This window comes from Sturnus vulgaris, chromosome 1 (assembly GCF_052056855.1).
Source record: "Sturnus vulgaris isolate bStuVul1 chromosome 1, bStuVul1.hap1, whole genome shotgun sequence".
NCBI classification, from domain to species: Eukaryota; Metazoa; Chordata; class Aves; order Passeriformes; family Sturnidae; genus Sturnus; species Sturnus vulgaris.
The window spans coordinates 73,719,111-73,738,130 of record NC_142243.1 but is presented as its reverse complement, the minus strand read 5'-3'; the positions used below and the strand labels follow the sequence as shown (position 1 = coordinate 73,738,130).

Here is a 19,020-nt window from a genome sequence, read left to right as displayed (position 1 = left end):
GTGTAATGTAACTGAAAAGAATATACAACAAAAAATTTTAAAAGCCAGTTCCTTCATTAGAACAGAGCAGATAAATACTTTTTTGCATTCACCCTCCTCTAAATTTACTATCAGAGTAGCAAATGAAATGTCCAGGAACAGGCAATTACTGGTGTTCTGAAGCTAGATATGAAAAATATTAATATTTTTGGATCACCAAATTCTGTGCGTTACTATATTTTCAGGAAAGTTTTCATTAGAAAGTAATCAGGAAACAAAGAGGTTTCAGACTGATTGACTGTTACTGGCATAACCCACCAAACAGAACAATAAATTGTAAAAAACTGTGCGTACAATTGGATGTGTCTTAAAATGCAAAATTTCAGACTCCCAGGCATCAGTTTTCCTATCTCTACCAAGTCATGCTCAAGCCTCAAGGCCAACAAATTTAGTGCTCTCTTTTCAGAAGTACTAAGAAACATTGCTACCACCAGCAGCAGTTGCTTGCCCAGTTAAGTATTGACCTCCTACAGAATGGTCTGTGGTCTCAGAATGCTCTCTGTTGTTCCCTAAATTGGTGGCTCTGTGCCTACCCAACATTCATTTCTGTTTCAGTCCCTCAGAGCTTAGGTTTATAATAAGTCAGTCAACTCAGTCATGAAGCAGGACTGGTAGCTTAGTCAACGTATTAAGAACTGTCCAGTCTTCTCTGCTTTATCACAAAACAAAAAAAAGTGGCAGCTGTCAAACTTTAAAATTTCCTGTGGATGGCTTTTCTAGCTCCTGCAGAGAGGAACAGTAGCTTTCAAAATTCCGGCATGATTTCTCTTCAACCAAATTTGCCTGTTTTCTTTTCTTTTGACCCTTCATAGCCTCTCATCCTCTGGTTTACTGCAGATAAGCAGAAGTACCTGCTGCCATTACCTGCTTTTTCTAAACAGTTATGTGCATTTATCCTCTCCTCCTCTTTTTTGCACAAGAGGCAAGTGAAAAGGCTGGTTTGGTGAGAGGCAGCAGCAAGATTGGATTCCCAGTTGTCCATCTCAAATGAGGTTCCAATCTCACAAGAGTTAAAAGTGTGTCAAACTCAGTCTGCGTGGGTTAAAATTTCCTGTGTGTTTCGGTTGTCCTCACTGAACTTCAGTTCATTCTTTGAACTCTTGAGTCTGCAGAAGGCTTAAAAAATCTTTGAAGCTCATAACATCCTTCATGCTATCAATTTGCTGTAGAAGGACTGGGAACATTTGAAGATCCAAGTTAGCTTCTGGCACATAAAAAGCAGCCTGTGGAGTTAAGTTTTACTGTGTGTGCAACCTTTGCTCTTTTCTTGCATGCAAGTTTTTGTAGCCTCTCTGTGTTTTAGAATTACACAATGTGGTATTGGAGTCCCAGCTCTTGCATGCTTATTCAGTCACTTCAGGGGTTTCGTAGTATAACAATGTCATATAAGTACTTGGGGGAAGATATCTCTGAGAACTACAAGTGGGACAACTGGTAGCACCTACACCATCTGAAGATCTCCTGAATGACTCCTGTATTGGCAAGCTAGAAATTTGGTTTCTGTTAATCCTCAGAACCACAAACCTTTTTCCCTTCTGCTTTTCCCATCATTCACACAGTCATCCTTGCTACAGCTTTACAGCTCTTTTTTTTTTAGTGTTGCTAAAATTGCTTTGAAATGTAGTCTGACATATTCAAGTTGAAAAAAAAAGTAAAATAAAAAAAACCCCAGCTATTAGGTGGTGTAAATTGGGGATTAATGGATAATCTTGTTATATGTTTCTCCGGTAAAAAGTACAGTGGAGAGTCCAAAATTGGAAGATGCTATTTTAAAATTGTGGTAGTTGATGGCTGAAAATGTCCTTCATTTTTATGTCTTAAGTCTTCCCATCCATTTTTCTTTAGAGCAATGTTGGGCTTTGTTAGTGGCAGCTAGAATTCCAGCAAGTCAGTCTTTGGTATTAAGAATAGAGTGGGAGTGGAATGCATTTATGTTGTAACAGAATAATAACATTTTCCTTAGAGAAATTGCAAGGGCTTGTTGAGACTTTCTTTAACACATTTCTGTCAGAAGCAGTGGAAAGGCATTGTATTTGTGCTTCAATATGCTAAATAAGAGGTATTTTAGACTTAAGAATGTTATGTTTCACTTGATTAGCCTAATAGTTGCAACCTACAGTTACATGGTGCATTAGCTTTCAGTGCTGTATAATAGGACTGGCAGCGTGGTGTCCCAAAAACTGTAATTGCGTGGGCTGCTGAACAGTTGTAGAGAAAGCTGCACAAAAATTCTATTCTAGACAGAATTTTTTCATTTTGAAATGAATTTCACAACAAATTCACAGTTGGATGCCACTGCTTGTATTTCCAGTGAATCATACTCCAGAAAAGTAATACTTTGCTTCAGCAAAGCCTGCCACAAACAGTACAGTGATATAAATCAGAAATTGGATATTTTTGAATTGTAATTTTTCAAAATGTAGTACAGTTATTAACTATGCCTGCAGGTCCTGACATTCCAATACGTTTGGCCTTCTCTCCACATCCAAAAATTAAATCCTTCACAAATAAGACAAAAGGAAGGGCTGGGGGAAATACTCTTTTTACTTACGTTCTATTTGTGGTAGGAAACTGACCCCCCCAACAGCAATGATTGTCATAAAGCCACATGTTTCATAGCTTAGCTAGAGCAAACCTTTACAACAGTGACCTTTAATTTCCAGCCAGCTTCACTGATGGTCAGTTCATTTATACCTTTCTTTCTTTCTTGCGCCTATGTTGTTCTTTGCCTTGCATAGTTCTCCCTTCTTTCCCTGTCTGGTTTCACTAACTGGCATATTTAGAGTGCAATTGCATGTTCTTTCTGTCTTTGGCTTGTTTAGCTTACCAAGACAAGGTCTTTCAGGTTATTAAATGCTGCAATTAAGGCAACTAAAGTTTCATATACATAGACTGTCTCTAAACTGCATAGCTTTGCACAGTTTGTGCTGAATTATTTGCTCTTAAATTGTAAAACCTGTCAAAGAAACTGAGGAAATGTTTGTGCTGGTACTGAGCTCCCTGATCCTGCAGTCACTGCAGGAGCGAGCCTGCTGTGAAAGGTCAGGAACACCTAATTATTTCTTGCAATCCCAATAGCACTAATCTCTTTAAGTTCTTAGCTCACCCATTCGTCCTTGTGTGTGGTACAAGGATGGAAGATAAAATATGTCTGTTTATGTCCTTTCACTGAGGTTTAAGTTAGCAATTTTATCATGCAGTTGGGATAGGCTAATATGCAATACTAAGCTACTCTCACATCATTTTTACCATAGCTTCCATCTCTGTTCCACTTACTGAACTCATTCTGAGCTCTGGCATAAATAACCATTTTACCTTAGCTGAGAACCATCAGACAATGGTGTTCAACACTTGGTCCTAAAGTTGCTGATAATAGTATTTCATGCTTTTAGAAATTAACAGTTATAGCAGTGATGGCAACTTGATAACTAACTCTTCATGAAATATGCTATAGAAAGTTTCTGCAGATATAGTGATAGGCAACTTTTACTAGTACAGTCAAAAGCTGTTTAATTTGGGTGCTTACAGCAACAGACAGAATTAGCAGCTCCTACCCTGAGCCAAGCTGCCTGAATGCATGAGAAGAGGCACGCTACCTCGGGGGTTTAGGTGGGATAGGTGGGAAATGAGGATTCTTCCTTGGAACCACATCACCCTCTTACACAACCCACTTCAGTCTCTAACCACTGCAGCTTTTCACTCACCTCCTTGATATCACTTCTTCCCAGCACAGCCTGCTGGCCACCTCTGCAGGACACATACACCTCTCTGAACTTTCCTTACTGCTCCCCAGCAGTAGCAGGGTTTGAGTGAGATACTTTGTTAAGAACACTCATTTGGGCCAAAGAAATGCTGGTTAGGTCACAACTGAAGTTTTGATTGACTAAGAAACACGCCATGCAATGCTCAGGTATCCCTAAAGAAGGGAGACTGTCAAGGTCTTAATCTTGTGAAGCATTGGTGCAAAAGTAAAATCACAGCTCCTGCATGAAAGATCCTTCTGTCACAAGATGAGGCTGGTAGGCAGCCAAAAGCTTAATACCGCATAGGTTTACAGACCAAAAGCAACACTTTGCACCCTGAGGTTAACTGCAAACAAGCTCCCAAATTCACCCTGTACCTCTTGATGTGATTTACATACCATTGTTCAGTGTCTGGTCAAGTTGTATTTGCTTCTGGGTTATGATAGAAATTTTGACCTCTGTGATATGAAGTATGCGGAGAATGTAAGCAGGGGCAGAGTGAAGTAAAAGAAGGAAAACAGTAGAAGAGGAAAAAGGGGGTGTTGCATTTCCACATGTACCTGTGATCTTTTGGTGTGGTTCAAGTATTGGTGTGTAACATTCTTGCTTTGTTTTGCAAGTTTACAGGGCAGGAGAAAAAAAGACAGTTTCATAAAATTTCTGGTGTTGCTTTATTCCTCCCTCACTTCCTTGCTAAGATGAAAGAAATTTTAAGTTTGCAACCTGGTATACAATACTGTTTGACTTGTCTTTGGGTTAATTTAAATGGAAAAAAGCTACTGAGATTTTCAAGGGGAAGAATAAAAGTAAAGAGAAAAGGCACTAGAGACGTTTTGGAATGTGTGGAGAAAGGCTTCTGCTTTTGTAACATCCAAGCTGCGTCCCGTTGCACATCCTAGATGTTTGTTCCTCACGGAAGACAGTCCTGTTGTCCTTGTGTCCTACTTTTTAAAAATATTTATCCATAATTGTCTAACAAAGAAAAAGTGTCACCTTTTTATATCTTGAGGCAAGTTGTGGGATCAATGGTTAAAGATATGAGCATGACTGAGGTGGCAGTAGTGAGATACTACCCTTCTCACAGAATAGCTCATTTTGATGATCTTGGGTAACCCCTTTTAAAGCTGTTTTTTGTAGCAGGACTAAGCTTCTGCATCAGTGTTATCTGAGGAAAGGTGGAGCAAGTAAGATGAACTGATTAAAGGTTCACTTTGTAATTTTTATAGCATTAACCTTAATCACACTGTGATCTCTGAGCTGTGCTGTCTCACCGGTCCTTGTCCGTGATTCTCATATTTTACTTTTCATTGAATATTTTGAAGGAAGGGGTGGGGTTATTGCACTTTCTCTGATTCGTGGTAGACTAAAAAAAAAATCAAAATCAGAAGCTGAGATCATGTGGATCACTAACCCTCTCTCATTACTTTGTTTGTATTTCTAGAATTTATATTAATGAGTTGAATGCTTTCTCATTTTCCCTTGCCTATAAAGTGAAGTAGCCATAAAAACAAGTGAAGCAATTTTAGATTTTTGCCAATTTTAAATCTTAGACGACTGGACTACAGGCTGGGAAAGTTAGAGAATTACAGCAGCAGAGAGTACTAAGAGCCTGTCCTAACTAAAGCACATGCTGCTGGATGTTCTTCTGTTTAGAATTCACTTCTTAGTGTAAATTGACAAGCGTTTCATAAGCTTGGCAAGAAAATGCTTTTTTGACTTCTCCACCTTCCCCAAAAGGAAATTTCTACTAAGGCCTGACATCTCCTATAAACTGCCATGAGTAATATATTCTGAACCTTTTTCAGATAAACAAGAGACCTTGCTATTCCTATCTACAGTAATTCACAGATAGAGAAGCTGATAAAGTAGTAAGATCTTGAGGACTGTTATACAAACAAAACCTCTTGACTTTGTTCTTTAGAACTTATCAAACCATGGTGCATGTTCTGTGCTATGGGTATGTATTCTAGCAAAACATCCAGAATTTATTTTTTAATAATGCTAGTTTTGTATTCAATTGCAAAGTTGGTGAAATTATGTTGCTAGAGAAGAATATTAAAACAGGAACATACTGGCTTTTTTTAACCTTCTGCTATAAGGAAATGTGCCTTTCTCCATTTGATTTGAAAAAGGAAATAGACTGGTGGTGTGGCTATGGAACTTTCTCTTTCTGGCTCTGATTGCAAAAGTAGTAGTAAAAAAATGAAAATAAAAAGTACAGTATTGAACAGCAGAATATTATGATGTTGTTGTGACAACAGAATGAAAGTAATTATTTTACTTCTTCTGTTTCAGGTGTCAGAAACTACTTGAAAGAAGCATTAGTGAATATCATTGCTGTGCATGCAGAGGTGAGGAGAAACTTCAGATCATTTCATGCTTATATTAATATGATTCCAGTGTACTTTTCCTGGTAAATCCTGGCTTTCACCAGGGTTTTTCACCCTTTTATTGGAGTATCTTTGTTATAGATGTGTTTTAGATTAGTTTTAGCCAACCTGTTATACAACAGATAACTTTTTTTTCTTATGAGCAGAAGGAGATGAGTAGTTCCTGTTTATCCTCTCTAACACTCCATTACACCTTTTTGTCTCCGTTATCTGATAAAGAAGAAAGCCAAATTCTAAAGTTAAATTCTCCCTTTCCATGCAGATAATATATAGATATATGGCTAGTTATGATGCTCTCTTTCTCTGATTATCTTTATTTTCCAAAATATCTGTAAATTAAGTTCTGTTTCACCTTGAAAGAAACATTCAACACGTGCCACTCAGAGTGAAAAGCCAATATATGTCAGTCTTCTACATACAATGGAAATAGGAAAGCTAAACCCAGAAAGTTTTATAGTCTTTGTACAGCATAAATACTGCTTGAAATATCTAAGTAGATAATGGCTGCCTAGGCTAGGGACTGCATGTTAAAACATTGCATATAACATAATAAGCTTGGAAGAGCTGCAGTTATTAGCCTTTTGAGGTTATGTGCAGGATTTTTCTGTGGTTCTTTAAATTAGAGCCTGTGTTTTACAAAATCACTCCTTCTAATCATCAAGAGTGTTCAAGATTTTCCTCTGTTTTAACTGTTTTTTTCAAGATTGCTGTTGCTCCTGGTAGAAGCATTGGTAGTAATATTACTCTTACCTTCTAAAATAAAAGTATGGCTGCTCTACCTTTTCCCTGTAATTAAAATATAATGAGACTTACTTGAGGCTTTTACTTATTCCTTCTTAAATTACAAGGATTCATATAAATTAAAATATTTTCAGGAACTTCAAATTTGCCTTGCAGTATTTTTGATATTATTTCCGTGATAGATTATAGCAGAAGCACTTTCACAGAAGCATTATGATTTTACCAAATGAGGGAAGAAGAAACACTAATAACCTATATCAACGTGATACCAATTTTTAATATTGTTTTTCAGTGTAGTGGAAATTGGTTAAAATGAAAATTAGTGGTTTTGCTTTAAAAGATTCAAAGGCATTTGTGACTTACTGAGCTAGATTTGTAAACATGCATACTTGTTAAAATGCTGCAGCAGAAAGGTGCATTGCTGTGCTCTCTTCATTGAGACCGATACTGATTCTGGCCTAAATAGCATTGCCTCATAAATTTCTAGATGTGAAATATTATAGAAGTATGAGAATGTGTGTCAAGACGAAACTCCCATTTCTACTGGTGAAGTTCTGTTAAGACGGGTCAGGTTTAGGTTTAGTTAGCAAGGCAGCAAGTTTCTGTAATTTGAAACAGCAAAAATTAACCATCAGATGAACAGCAAGGATAGACTGAAATGGAAAGAAAATTGTTTCACGACCTTTGAATTTAAATTTAGCTGAAATCAAAATAAGGGCTTCTTATTGCAAATTTATGATGATTCACCTTTGCTGAGAATTATTTTTCCTGGATTCTGTAAAGTAACTTCAAGAGTGCTCATTGCAGGCAGAAATACTCGCTTCTCAGTAGAAGATCTTTGGTCATGTTCCTGGTATGTTTGTGTTGAATTGGTCAGCAATGTTTGGTGCTAACTAAGGTGACCCCTTTCCAGTCCTGGTAACAGCTGGTAACTGACATTTATGGAGTCAGTGTACTTGGCCTGTGGTGCAGACTTGCCTTTTGGAATGGTCAGCCTTATGGGATGTCTGCTACACAATTCTTTATTAAAAGCACTGAAAACTCTGCAGGAATCTTTCTTTCTTTCTTTGTTTTTGTTTTTTTCCCCTTGTTTATTTCTATACATATATATTAATATCTTCTGTCAATTACTAAATTTCCTTGTCAAACATGGGATCTAAACTTTGCATAAAAGCAAAGGTATTCCATCAAAACAATCCACTACTTAATTCTTCAGACTATTTCAAAGCAGAAACTGGGGAAGTGTTTCAAAACTTCATATATTTCATTTTCCTTCTTGTACTACTCCAGTCATGTGCTTCAGCTTACATACTCCACTCTAGCTCCTTGTGTCATCTTCTCTCCCAGCCCTTGCAGTTTTATGCAGCTTTATCATCACCTTTAAGCTTTGACACAAGTTTGGTGTATCTAACCTATAATCTCACTTCCTCCTATATTCCAGCCTTTCGGCCTGCATTTTCCTGAATTCTGTATAGAAAAATCATACTTTCTTTTTTTTAAATCCACAACAATTTCTCACTTCTGTAAAGCTCCCTTTAAGGAAGATTGCTCTCTTCATGCTTTGCTTCAAGCATAGATTTAATAATTTTGTGTTGCAGTTACTATTTTGAATATGCCACTTTTAAAAGTTATACAAATAAGGGGTTAAAAAGATGGTCTTGATGCATGGGAAAACCAGTAAGGTTTAATATTTTTTGCCAGGGAACTAATCTAAATGAAAATCCATTGACACTCATACTCGCACAGGCTGTCAACTATTTCTCTCTGCCACAGAGTATAACAACACTAGCCATTCAACAGTGCTCAGATATAAAGGAGTCTGGAAGAAATAGCAAAATGTTGAGTAAGAAGTGGCTGAATGTGTAACTGTGTCACTCAGGCACACAACTGAATTAAAGGTGCTATCTACAAGACAGCAGTCTGACTACCTACATCCATCAGCCAAAAGCATATATTTTGTATCTTAGCTGCCTTTTGGTATAGCAAGAAGATTATCACAAATCACATAGGCAAATTTGCTATTAATAGAGGGGATTGGTCGAAATGCAGGGCAAGCATCAAAAGACATCCTTCATATTATAGTTTCTTCTGAATTTTTTTTATATTGATAAAAATGAAGGAGCTCTTTCAGTCAAAGAGGCTTATGTTTTTTATTGAAATGTTAGCATTGAAAATATTTCTGTTATTGCAGGTGTTGTACTCATGGTTCTTCTTTCATAAAACTTAGGTGTTTACCATTTCCAAAGACTTAGTTCCTCGGGTAATGTCAAGGGTTGTAGAAGCAGTCTCTGAAGAACTGAGTCGACTGATGCAGTGTGTTTCATCCTTCAGCAAAAATGGAGCTTTACAGGTACCCAAATAGTTCAACTGTCAAACATTTGAATCTAAAAAACTGAGAATAACAGACGGGGGTATAATGTGGGTATTGGTTTGATTTATTATAGCAGTGAAAGAAAGGAGATAAAAAGGATTAGTTTACAACCTATTTCAGATTTATGAATTAATATCCTTTGGGATACTAGTTCTTGGGTTTGATTATATTTTAGGGTTATCTTTGTGTTAGATGGCATTAAAAGGCTACCTGTGTCCTGTGAGATAAAAAGCATCCTAATCATCTTGGAAATGTTGTCACATACTCTCTTTGGGCTAACATTAAAAAAATCACTTTAAAAGAAAAAAGCAATGTAGTGATATTTTGAGACTTAAAAATCCCTTGAACAGGATGTAATAGGATCTTGTAAGACTTTGCAGGACTAGTCACTTGTTTGTTATACTCTCTCTAAAATACCTTGTTGTTGTAACATGGACAGAATAGCTTTGCTGTCTTTATTTACAGCTGGATTGGTAATTGTACTTCTATTGGGTAACCTTTAAAGGACTCAAAGAAAAACACCTTTTTTAAAAAAAATCGCTTTGAGTCAGATTGCTGTGTCTGTAAATGAAAAAGAGCAAATTCCCTATTTTCATTGTACATGACAGCATTCTTGCATTATGATGGGAAAATAATTATCCAGTTGTAAGCCTTATTTTCCAATTGCTGCTAGTAATGGCATTGGACCGAGAATTAGTATAGGAAGATCACACCCAAGTAAGATTGACTCCATATTTAATCCAAACCCATTAATAAAAACAAAGCTACACCTAAACCCTTTTTTCTGATTAAACAACCCACTGGAGGAACTTGCTGCCTAAATCCGTACTTGAAAGGCTTTTCTCTCCTTACTGTAAGTTTGTCGTTCATGGTTGTTTTCTGTTCCTCTGAACATGGAAAATCCTGTCTGACAGACAGCAGCAGTGTGAGAGTCATCCAAGCCTTGTTAGGCTGAACAAAAAATTCTGATTCAAGCCTCACCCTGTATTCCCATGTTCCATGATCCACAGTTTTGCATCTCAGCCTTCCACGAGGTTTATTTAGGTTGTGGTGCCTGTCTTATGAGTATAAAATTTGGGGTGGCTATGTTATATTTTATGCCAGAAAGTTCTGGCTCTAAAAAAGCATAAATTGTATCTATCTTCCTACCTAGAGGAAGGATGAAGAAGATATCTAAAAGCCAAAAGCTTTCATTAGAAGTGGAATTAGTTGTCTGTGTTGCATTGTCAAAAGTTTTGTTTTGGAAGATTATCATTAGTTGTGCCTAAATGTTACTGTAATGTCTAACTGGATTAAATTTCATCTTTATGCTTAAAAGAACAAAATGTAATTTTTTATTAAGTTCACTTAGTATTTTTAAATGAAATTACTTAATCATTTCTTGCAGAATGTTTCTATTTCATATAAAAGTTGTGATGATAATGGTTGCTTTTCAAAGACTAAAGGATGATCTATGGCATTTGTTTAATCTGTGAGTTCAGTCTCCTCCATATTTTGCCTAAATGAAAATTAATACCTAGGCAGACAGTACAGTGCAGGAGTAAAATCCCCAAGCTCTTGTGCCCACCAGGTGACACAAAAGAAACAAAGTACAGTCGTTCTACTTCCTCATCTGATGGAAAAAAAAATTAACCAAAATAACCAAGCATAAAATGTATATTGTCAGATTTTTGTACTTTTGTGTTTCCTTCCTCTCTGGCTAAGCAGTGCTGTGAGCTTGCTGTATTTCTTTAAAAAAAAAAAAAAAAAAAAAAAAGAGTTGCATCCTTCTATCTTTCTATCACAGTACAGAAAAGGTGAAACAGGATTGAAGATTTATCACTGTTACTGACAGACAAACCAGTGTTTTTTAACTGCTACACAGTGACCATGTAAACAGTTGGACTTGAATCAAAAGTATGAAATTGTTCCTTTGAGAAGTCTCCTGACAGAGCAGCATGGCAACAAAGAATACAGGAAATAAACTGTTAAAAGCCAAGGCTGCTTGCAAAGGCAGAGTGCAATAGCATTTGCCTCTCAAGAAGGTGAAGCTTTGGGTTACTTGTGTACACTTGGTGAAAGGACATTGTGTCATTTTTTCTGTATTTGTATTTCTGTCTTTAGGCAAAACTTGAAATCTGTGCATTGAGGGATACCGTGGCCATATACCTAACACCTGAAAGCAAGTAAGATATGCTGTAATGTGAAATTTTGCAGTGTAATGGAATACATGGTAAACATGCAAAAACACATAATGTAAATTTAGAATGAAGGAATTTTGCTTCAAATAGAATATGTGATCTACTGTGTAAATATACCAAAATCAGATGTCTGGCAAGATTTTATCAGTTGAAAGAAAATAGTTACTTTTTTGTTGTTTTTTACTTGGATTTTTAGACACAAACTAATATTTGCCACCAAAAACAAATTGTAAAACTTAACAGCGGTACAGCTAGTGAGGATAATTATGCTAAAGCCAGACAAAGAGCAGATCTTGATGAGTTTTATCCAGTTTTTCACAGCAATCTCATAAAGTATAAAGCAAATAACCTGCCAGATGCATCTACAGATGAGTCTACAGATCCAAATACTGGCAGAGTCCCCTTATAGGGATGTGGAGAATTAGGGCTCTCCATAGGCTTATATAATATCCTGCTCCTTCTCCACACACTTAATCAGGGAAAGGGAATTCAGCTTGACACTGTCTCCTAGAATCAACACCTTCAAAAGTTTTTCAGCAATTTATCATTTCTCACTGAGGTAAGACCAAAGATAAATAGTATGGGGGACACACACACATCAGTATAAAGGGAGAAGGAAAAGCATTAGCACCATCAGTAGTTGATGTAGCCAAGACATGTAAAAACAGGTTATGATAGCTATCAGCAGTTTTGAGTAAAGTTGATTGATTTAAATTTCTAGGTGATTATAGTGGGGATTGGATACAGGCAGATTGATTCATTATTTAAATTACCTTCACTTCTTTTAAGATTGGCATTACACATCCCTGTAGGTAGCAATTTGGTCATCTTACCTAATCAACAGTTTTGTAGGAGACATTGCAAGTCGTAATGGTTCTTCATAGAGTCACACATAGTGTTCACTGGTGTCACTGCATTCCAATTCAGAGACTCACTTCCCTATTCTGAGTGTCTGATAGTGACAAAAGAAAGCTACTTGACAGTGGCTCAGGTTAGATAACATTGAAATTATATTGTCTGTAATAGGGCAAAGCACAGTGAACCCTGAAAGCTAGTGCTTTGTAGGAGGATTTTTAATCCCTGGATTTTTCACTAGCAGTAGTTGCCACAAGTCACCATATTAATCTTTTGCTGATAAGATTCTACCTATCTGTGCAGGTCCTGCATTGTTCCCTCGTTTCTGTTCCACATCTGTTGCCCAGAGCAGGGTGGAACCCCATCTTTGGAGTTACTCAACACTTGACTGGATAATGGCCCAAAGAAACCTCCTCTAACCTTGAAATCGGCCCTACTTTGAGATCAGGGTTGCACCTAAAGTCCCTTCCAACCTAAATTACTCTATGACTCTGTTACCTCAATGCAAACCCATTGTAATAGTCTTTGTAGGCACCCTTCTGTAAGGCAGAATGCAGTAGCCTGCCTACTAAGCACAGAGAGACAAAATCAATGTTTTTATCTGTTCTTCATACACTGATGGTCCCTTAGTTTTAGGTAGAAGGCGGGCTGGCCACAAAGTGTTAATTTTTGAACAGTCCAGGATGTGCCAGTCTTCAATCAGCTGCTGACTTAACATTTCCTATTGATGTATGATGTACATCACATTAGGAATGTCAAGATACCTGCTTGACTCCATGATTATTTTATGTTCAATTTGCACATGGATGTCAGATCTCAGGTAAATATTTTGTCAATTTATTGAAAAAAAGAATGGATAAAATATAGCATCACTCTGTAGGATTTACAGAGAGAAACTGTAAATGCTGAGTCTTAATGCAAGCAGAATATGAGTATTTTCATTTTCCTTGCAGATCAAGCTTTAAGCAAGCTTTGGAAGCCTTGCCTCAGCTCTCAAGTGGAACTGACAGAAAGTGAGTACTCTTGTTTCCTTTATGGTCTTTGAAGCTATTGCTTTTTACTCTTGTAAGAAAACTTTGTTATAAAAGGGTTAACTTTCACTGTATTTGACCCTTCTGAATTACAGAGCAGAAGCCTTTTTGGACAGTCAAGAATAAGCTCAGTCCTTGCCTTGTTCACAGCCTATTAAATTATCCATAAGAGCCAATGGCTTTGTGACATATCCTGCTTGCCCATCCCAGTCTCACCATTTCAGTGTAGCTTTGTATTTGTCGTGTAGTATCAGTCCATTTTAGCCTTCCGTGTTAATCCTAAGGTTTCTGTGAGTTCCATTGTATTGTTTTACTGAATTTAGTAGCAATAAAAAAATGGCCCAGAACAAAATTCAGGCTTTTGCAGGCTGATATATGGGAAGCTCATAAAACTGGCATGTTTCCTTTTAAAAACAAATAAGGAGGGTCTGTGGCTTTTTTTTAACATCAGGAGGAGAAATTTTGGGTTCTTCCTTTTCCATCATAATAATCTTTGACAAACTTGGTAGTCTATTCTACAACCACAGCTTAATAAGAAGTAAAACTAGGACAAATTTGTAATGAGTAGTGTAAGTATAGATGGTTTGAACTAGAGATTGGTTTCATTGCACTTTCTTGTGTCGAATCAGTTTGCACTTAGCAGTCAGAATTTAGAATATTTTGCAGACACATAAAGAGATTGTTGGTGCAGCTCATGGTCCATGGTCTGTGCCTTCTTCCAGATGTCCTCTGTCAATGTAGTCAAACCTGCTCTTCACTAGCCACAAGAAGTCTCAAGACAGCTCCTCATCTTACTTAGCTCTTGTGCTTTATTGAAGTTAGAAATCAGTTTTGAGTAAGGAGAGATCTTTTAACTCAGATTTTCCAAAACACCTGTGGAATTTTTTTTTTCACTTAGTCACGAGCATCTGAGCTTCATGAGACAAATGAGAATCAAGAACTGCATCATTATTACATCTGCCTCAGTATTCTGAGCCCCAGACAGAGCAGAACTTGTTCTGTTTCCCAGGTCATGGGAATGGCAACTGTCATTGCTCCAGGCAGCTCGTTGTAGTCTACATGTATTTGTGTAAAATAACACATTTGTGCTCTGAGAGCTGTTTGTGTGTGTTCATTCACAATTACTACTATGATGCTAAATTATTAATGTGGACATGATCATTTTCCAGAGGACCCACTGAGGAAGCAGATATTGATTTTTTGGTTTAAGTTGCTATTCTTGGGCTAGTTTGGTTTTTTGAACACATGGTGTAATTTTTTTTTCTGATACTGGCTGTTTAGTAATGCAGCATGCCAAAAAGTTCAGGTAATACGTCTGCCCTATATGGCTTGGTTTTGAAATAGGGCAGAAAAGTTCAGAGATTATGTTATTCCCTAGATCTGGAGAAAATAAAACACCCAGCCAAGACTGTAAAACAACTTAATGCATCTCCACTGTTACAGTCAGTATTTTCTACAATAGGCCCATCAACACCATTGCTCCTACACCTGTGATTTGTGGATTATTATAAATACTATTCACTGCACCAAGTACGTTCTTGACAGCTCAGTAGATGAAATTAACTATAGTTATGCCCCCAAATGAAGTCATACACAGTTTATTTATTAGAGACAAAACAGCATGATTGGAGTGGATTCATGTTTCTCCTAGAAAAGTCACACTATCTCTGATCTTTCAGAGAAATCTACAAATACCTTCCAAAGACAAGGCTGAGAACTGAAATTTGCAATTCAGCTGCACAAGAAAAGCAGACAGTGTACCTGAAGTCACAGACAGAATAATCAAAACTTGCAGTAATTGTTCCCTTTTCAGAATCTCCTAAAGTTGTAACTCTTTTCCCTTTACAGGTTACTAGAAGAGCTGTTAAACAAATTCAAAAGCAGCATGCACTTGCAGCTGACCTGTTTTCAAGCTTCTTCATCAGCCATGATGAAAACATAGACAAAAACACAATGCAGACAAATATGCATAAACATTGTATATTTTTTTCTGGACTACTTCAATTCCTTTGAACACTCTAAAAAAACCTATAAAGAATTCCACTGGAAAATTAATTGAGATACAACACTTTCAGTAATGTTATGGGGTGTCCTGCTGAGTGAGACTTCTATTCCTACATACTTTGATAAAACGGTTTTCTGTCTACTGTATTTTCACTCTGTGGAGGGAATTTAGTCAATTTTGTTTACATACACTTGTTCATGAAGAAATATTCATCGTTGTTCTGCAGTCTCAGTTTCACTTGTTAAAAATACATTGAAATGTATTTTTAGCAAATGTGAGCTTAAATTTGAGTATTACTCATGTTGTTCAGTGTATCAGTCTTAATTTCTCGCTGTAGAGTGATACTGAAGTGACTGGAAGACATAAATTCTATAAACTATTGAAAAGTATGTAATAAGCATTGCCCCCTAGAGCTGACTAATAAATGTCCAAATACCATATTAAGTACACTGCTTCTTTTGCAATTAAAAATGGTAACTTTTTTTTTCCTGTTGTCATCTACAATTTTGGTGGTTATAAGACTGATTTCTTGGAGGCTTTTATTTTCTTTTTATTTTTAATTAAACATGTTGCTGCCTCTCATGTTTCTCCCTTCTATTCAAGTGTTGATGGTAACCTTCACATCTGAAATAAGATCTACTTTCATTGGCAATTAACAGAAAAGCACTCCAAGTTTATAAGATAAGGAAAAATGTCTAAGTAAAATATTCTTTGGTGTTAAAGGAGTAGAATAGTTAATAGATTCTCATGTAGTAAGGAGGAGCACAATATGTCATTTGTTTTGCTTCTTCCTTCTTACTCTTCTTGTCTTTTCTTGCTCTTACAGGCTTACAACCACTGTCTTCCTCTTGTTAGTCAGTCCTCTTTTCCTCTTTGCACCACTAGTTATTGGCTTTGTATGGAAGGAAATAGGGATTCAGGAAAGAAGAACAGTTTTGCTGCTGTTGTTTTGGGGGGTAACCAATGGGTTTAATTTTATAACTGGTATCATGGCTTGGAATTAAATAATGCAGTGATAATATATTCTTGCTGTAATTGCAGTCATTTTGAGTAAATTGTTTCAGGAATAGTGCATAGTTTTCAAACAACTTCTTAATGTCAACTCATTTCTTTTGCCAGTTCATTTATGTGCTTTAAAAATGCAGCATACAATTCCTATAATATGTAATTTTGGAGAAAGTTTGATGCACGTGTAATTACCTGTTAAAAAGTTCTGTGTAAGTGGGAGTAGCATGTTGAGTGGAAGTGTGAGACTTCAAATATATGTTATTATCATTAAGCACCTGGATCAATGTTGTTTTGTTAAGTGTTGTCCATTCTACGGTGGTCACAGTCTCAATTGCTGATATTAAATGAAATGATCATCCAGTTCTGTAAAATATTTCACTTCAAAATAATAAAATATTAAGAAATATGGTCATAAGCTCTTCTTGAAATCCTCACTTTCCAAGAGATGTGATTTCTTTGAGTTTTGCCGGTCTACAATTTCTGTGTTCATATCAGACATGTTCTAAGTGTTGAAAACCTATTCTATTGTCTGTACTATCTTAACATACATTCAGAAATCTCTTTATTGTAAGATCATTCTTGTACTCATCTTTTACTACAGCAGCTTGTTGCTTGTCTTTAAAACCTGAAGTCAGACTTTCGTGTAGGTGCTTCTCTGAAGTAACTTACACTTCAGAGCATCTCATTGACAGCAACAAGAATAATGTGGAATTGATCAAAATATTCCTTGAATTCCATCTTATATGAATAAATGTTCACAGTCAAGTCAGAGCACTGCATTTGAATAAATGTGGGTTAAGGAAGTCAGCGAGCATAATGCTGCAACAGGAGACATTGGAATCCCTTTGCATGGAAGGGGGTTGGGACTGCTGAGGCTTCATAGCAAATGTACAGCAGGCTGCAGTTCCTCTGGAAAGTAGATTACAAAAAACAAGAAGTGGTCAGTGTGGGTTTTACAATAAAAAACTGTTAGAAGATACAATTAGGTTTAAAAAGTGTTGTTGAAAGTGGAAAAAGACAGGGAGACCGCACCAGAATACACCATCAGTCACGGCTTGCAGAGAATTGATGCAGCAAGGAAATCAAAGTAACAGAAGTGAAAGGCTCTGACATTTAAAGCAAGGTAAATGCAGAAAACACTGCAGGGGAAAAGAAAGTTAATTATTACATGGACTTTGAACCTCTAGAAAATTCTAAAATTGATACAAACTGGAAAAAATTGTCCTTGAAATAAAAATCTAGAGAACTTCTTACCTAAGTGAAAAATATAGGGAGTAATAAGGCTGTAAGATATATCTGACTAAAAGTAATTAAAGACTTATAGGAAAATTCAACCATAATATGCTGTGTTGAGATATTTTGCCTCCGGAGATATTGAGGCATTCTTCTATTACTGTATTTTGACATTTATTTTGAATAGTCTTGAATAGTTCAAGAGGTAGGCAAAGAGGAAATAAAAAATAAATTCTTCATCAATGTATTTAGGGAACTGCACAGGAAAAATATTTTAATCCCCCTGTAAAGTGATGGGAAAAAATACGGAAAAATAGAGAAAAGTCATTACATATCTGGGGCTTAACTTAATGGAATAGCTCAAATAAGTAGCCTCAAAGAAATCATGTTCCTTCTCACTCACAAAATGCTTTTTTTAATTGACATTTAGAAATAATTTATGAAATGTGCTCATAGTGTGCTATGAAGTATGAAGTGTGCTCATTGTCCAAGTTAAACATCTTCCTATGGCTTTTTAAAAGCCACTTGTTTTATTAATATAGAAAGAACCACTGTCCTGCTACTTTTCATGCCTTTTAAGCATTTTAAGGATAAGAATAGGCATGAAGATGACTGAGGATCAGGCAGGTTGTATTCTGTGTGATAAACCCCTTGCATCTTCCAAGCACTCTGACCAGTTTAATTTCACTGTCTGGCAACAGAGAAGGAAATAAGAAGCAGCTGTGCTTTGCAGGGGGTTTTTGGCTGCTCCATAACGTGTGCCTGTTGGCCTTGTAAAACAGTTCCAGTCTCACAACCTTTGCCAAAGCTATTGCATCTCCCTGAAGTGAGAGTACTTTATGGTGAAGGTGAGACTTTTTTTTTTTCTCTACCCAGGCAGCCTTTTGCCATCCAGAACCAAGGAAACATTTCTGAAGCAATAGCTTGATTCCCAGCTGTATTGGTAAGCAGTGAGATGCAGATAGAATAGGCCTGTGAAAACTAGTGTAACACTATACAGAACATGAAGCTGGGGAAAAAAAGAAAACTTAATTATTGCTTATTCTGATTCTGCTTTAGTTAACAATGTATGTTCAGGAGAAAAAAAATAAAATTGATTGTTAATATAAAGGCAGATGTAATGGCAATATTTTTAAAAATCATGATAGAAGAATTTCATGAAGCTCTTTGACTGCTGAGTCTGACAAGCAAAAAATCCCTCACCTGAAAAAATCTAATACTTAGTGAAGCAATGCCCTAGAAAATTTATCATTAAAATATTCACAAACTCAACTCCTTTTGAGTATTGAATGTATTGAAATTCAACTCCTTTTTAAAGTTGAAGGTACAGAATAGACATTTTCTGTTTCTAATGTAAGAGAAGGTAGAAGATTGCAGTTTCCTAGATACAGTTTTGGTCCCATGAAGAAGGAAGTTTCAAGAAT

At 36.5% G+C, this 19,020-nt stretch overlaps 1 protein-coding gene across 1 annotated transcript in view; it reads left to right on the top strand.

Annotated features, from left to right (window-relative positions):
* The window catches only part of EXOC2 (exocyst complex component 2), a 125,650-nt gene extending 108,872 nt beyond the window's left edge, over nucleotides 1-16,778 (top strand). Inside the window, exons 24-28 of the mRNA XM_014872368.2 lie at nucleotides 6,078-6,133; nucleotides 9,141-9,263; nucleotides 11,388-11,449; nucleotides 13,273-13,332; nucleotides 15,199-16,778. Coding sequence (XP_014727854.1) covers nucleotides 6,078-6,133; nucleotides 9,141-9,263; nucleotides 11,388-11,449; nucleotides 13,273-13,332; nucleotides 15,199-15,292 — 395 coding nt within the window. The 3' untranslated portion in view covers nucleotides 15,293-16,778. The remainder of the gene's footprint in view (nucleotides 1-6,077; nucleotides 6,134-9,140; nucleotides 9,264-11,387; nucleotides 11,450-13,272; nucleotides 13,333-15,198) is intronic.
* Nucleotides 16,779-19,020: the final 2,242 nt, after the last annotated feature.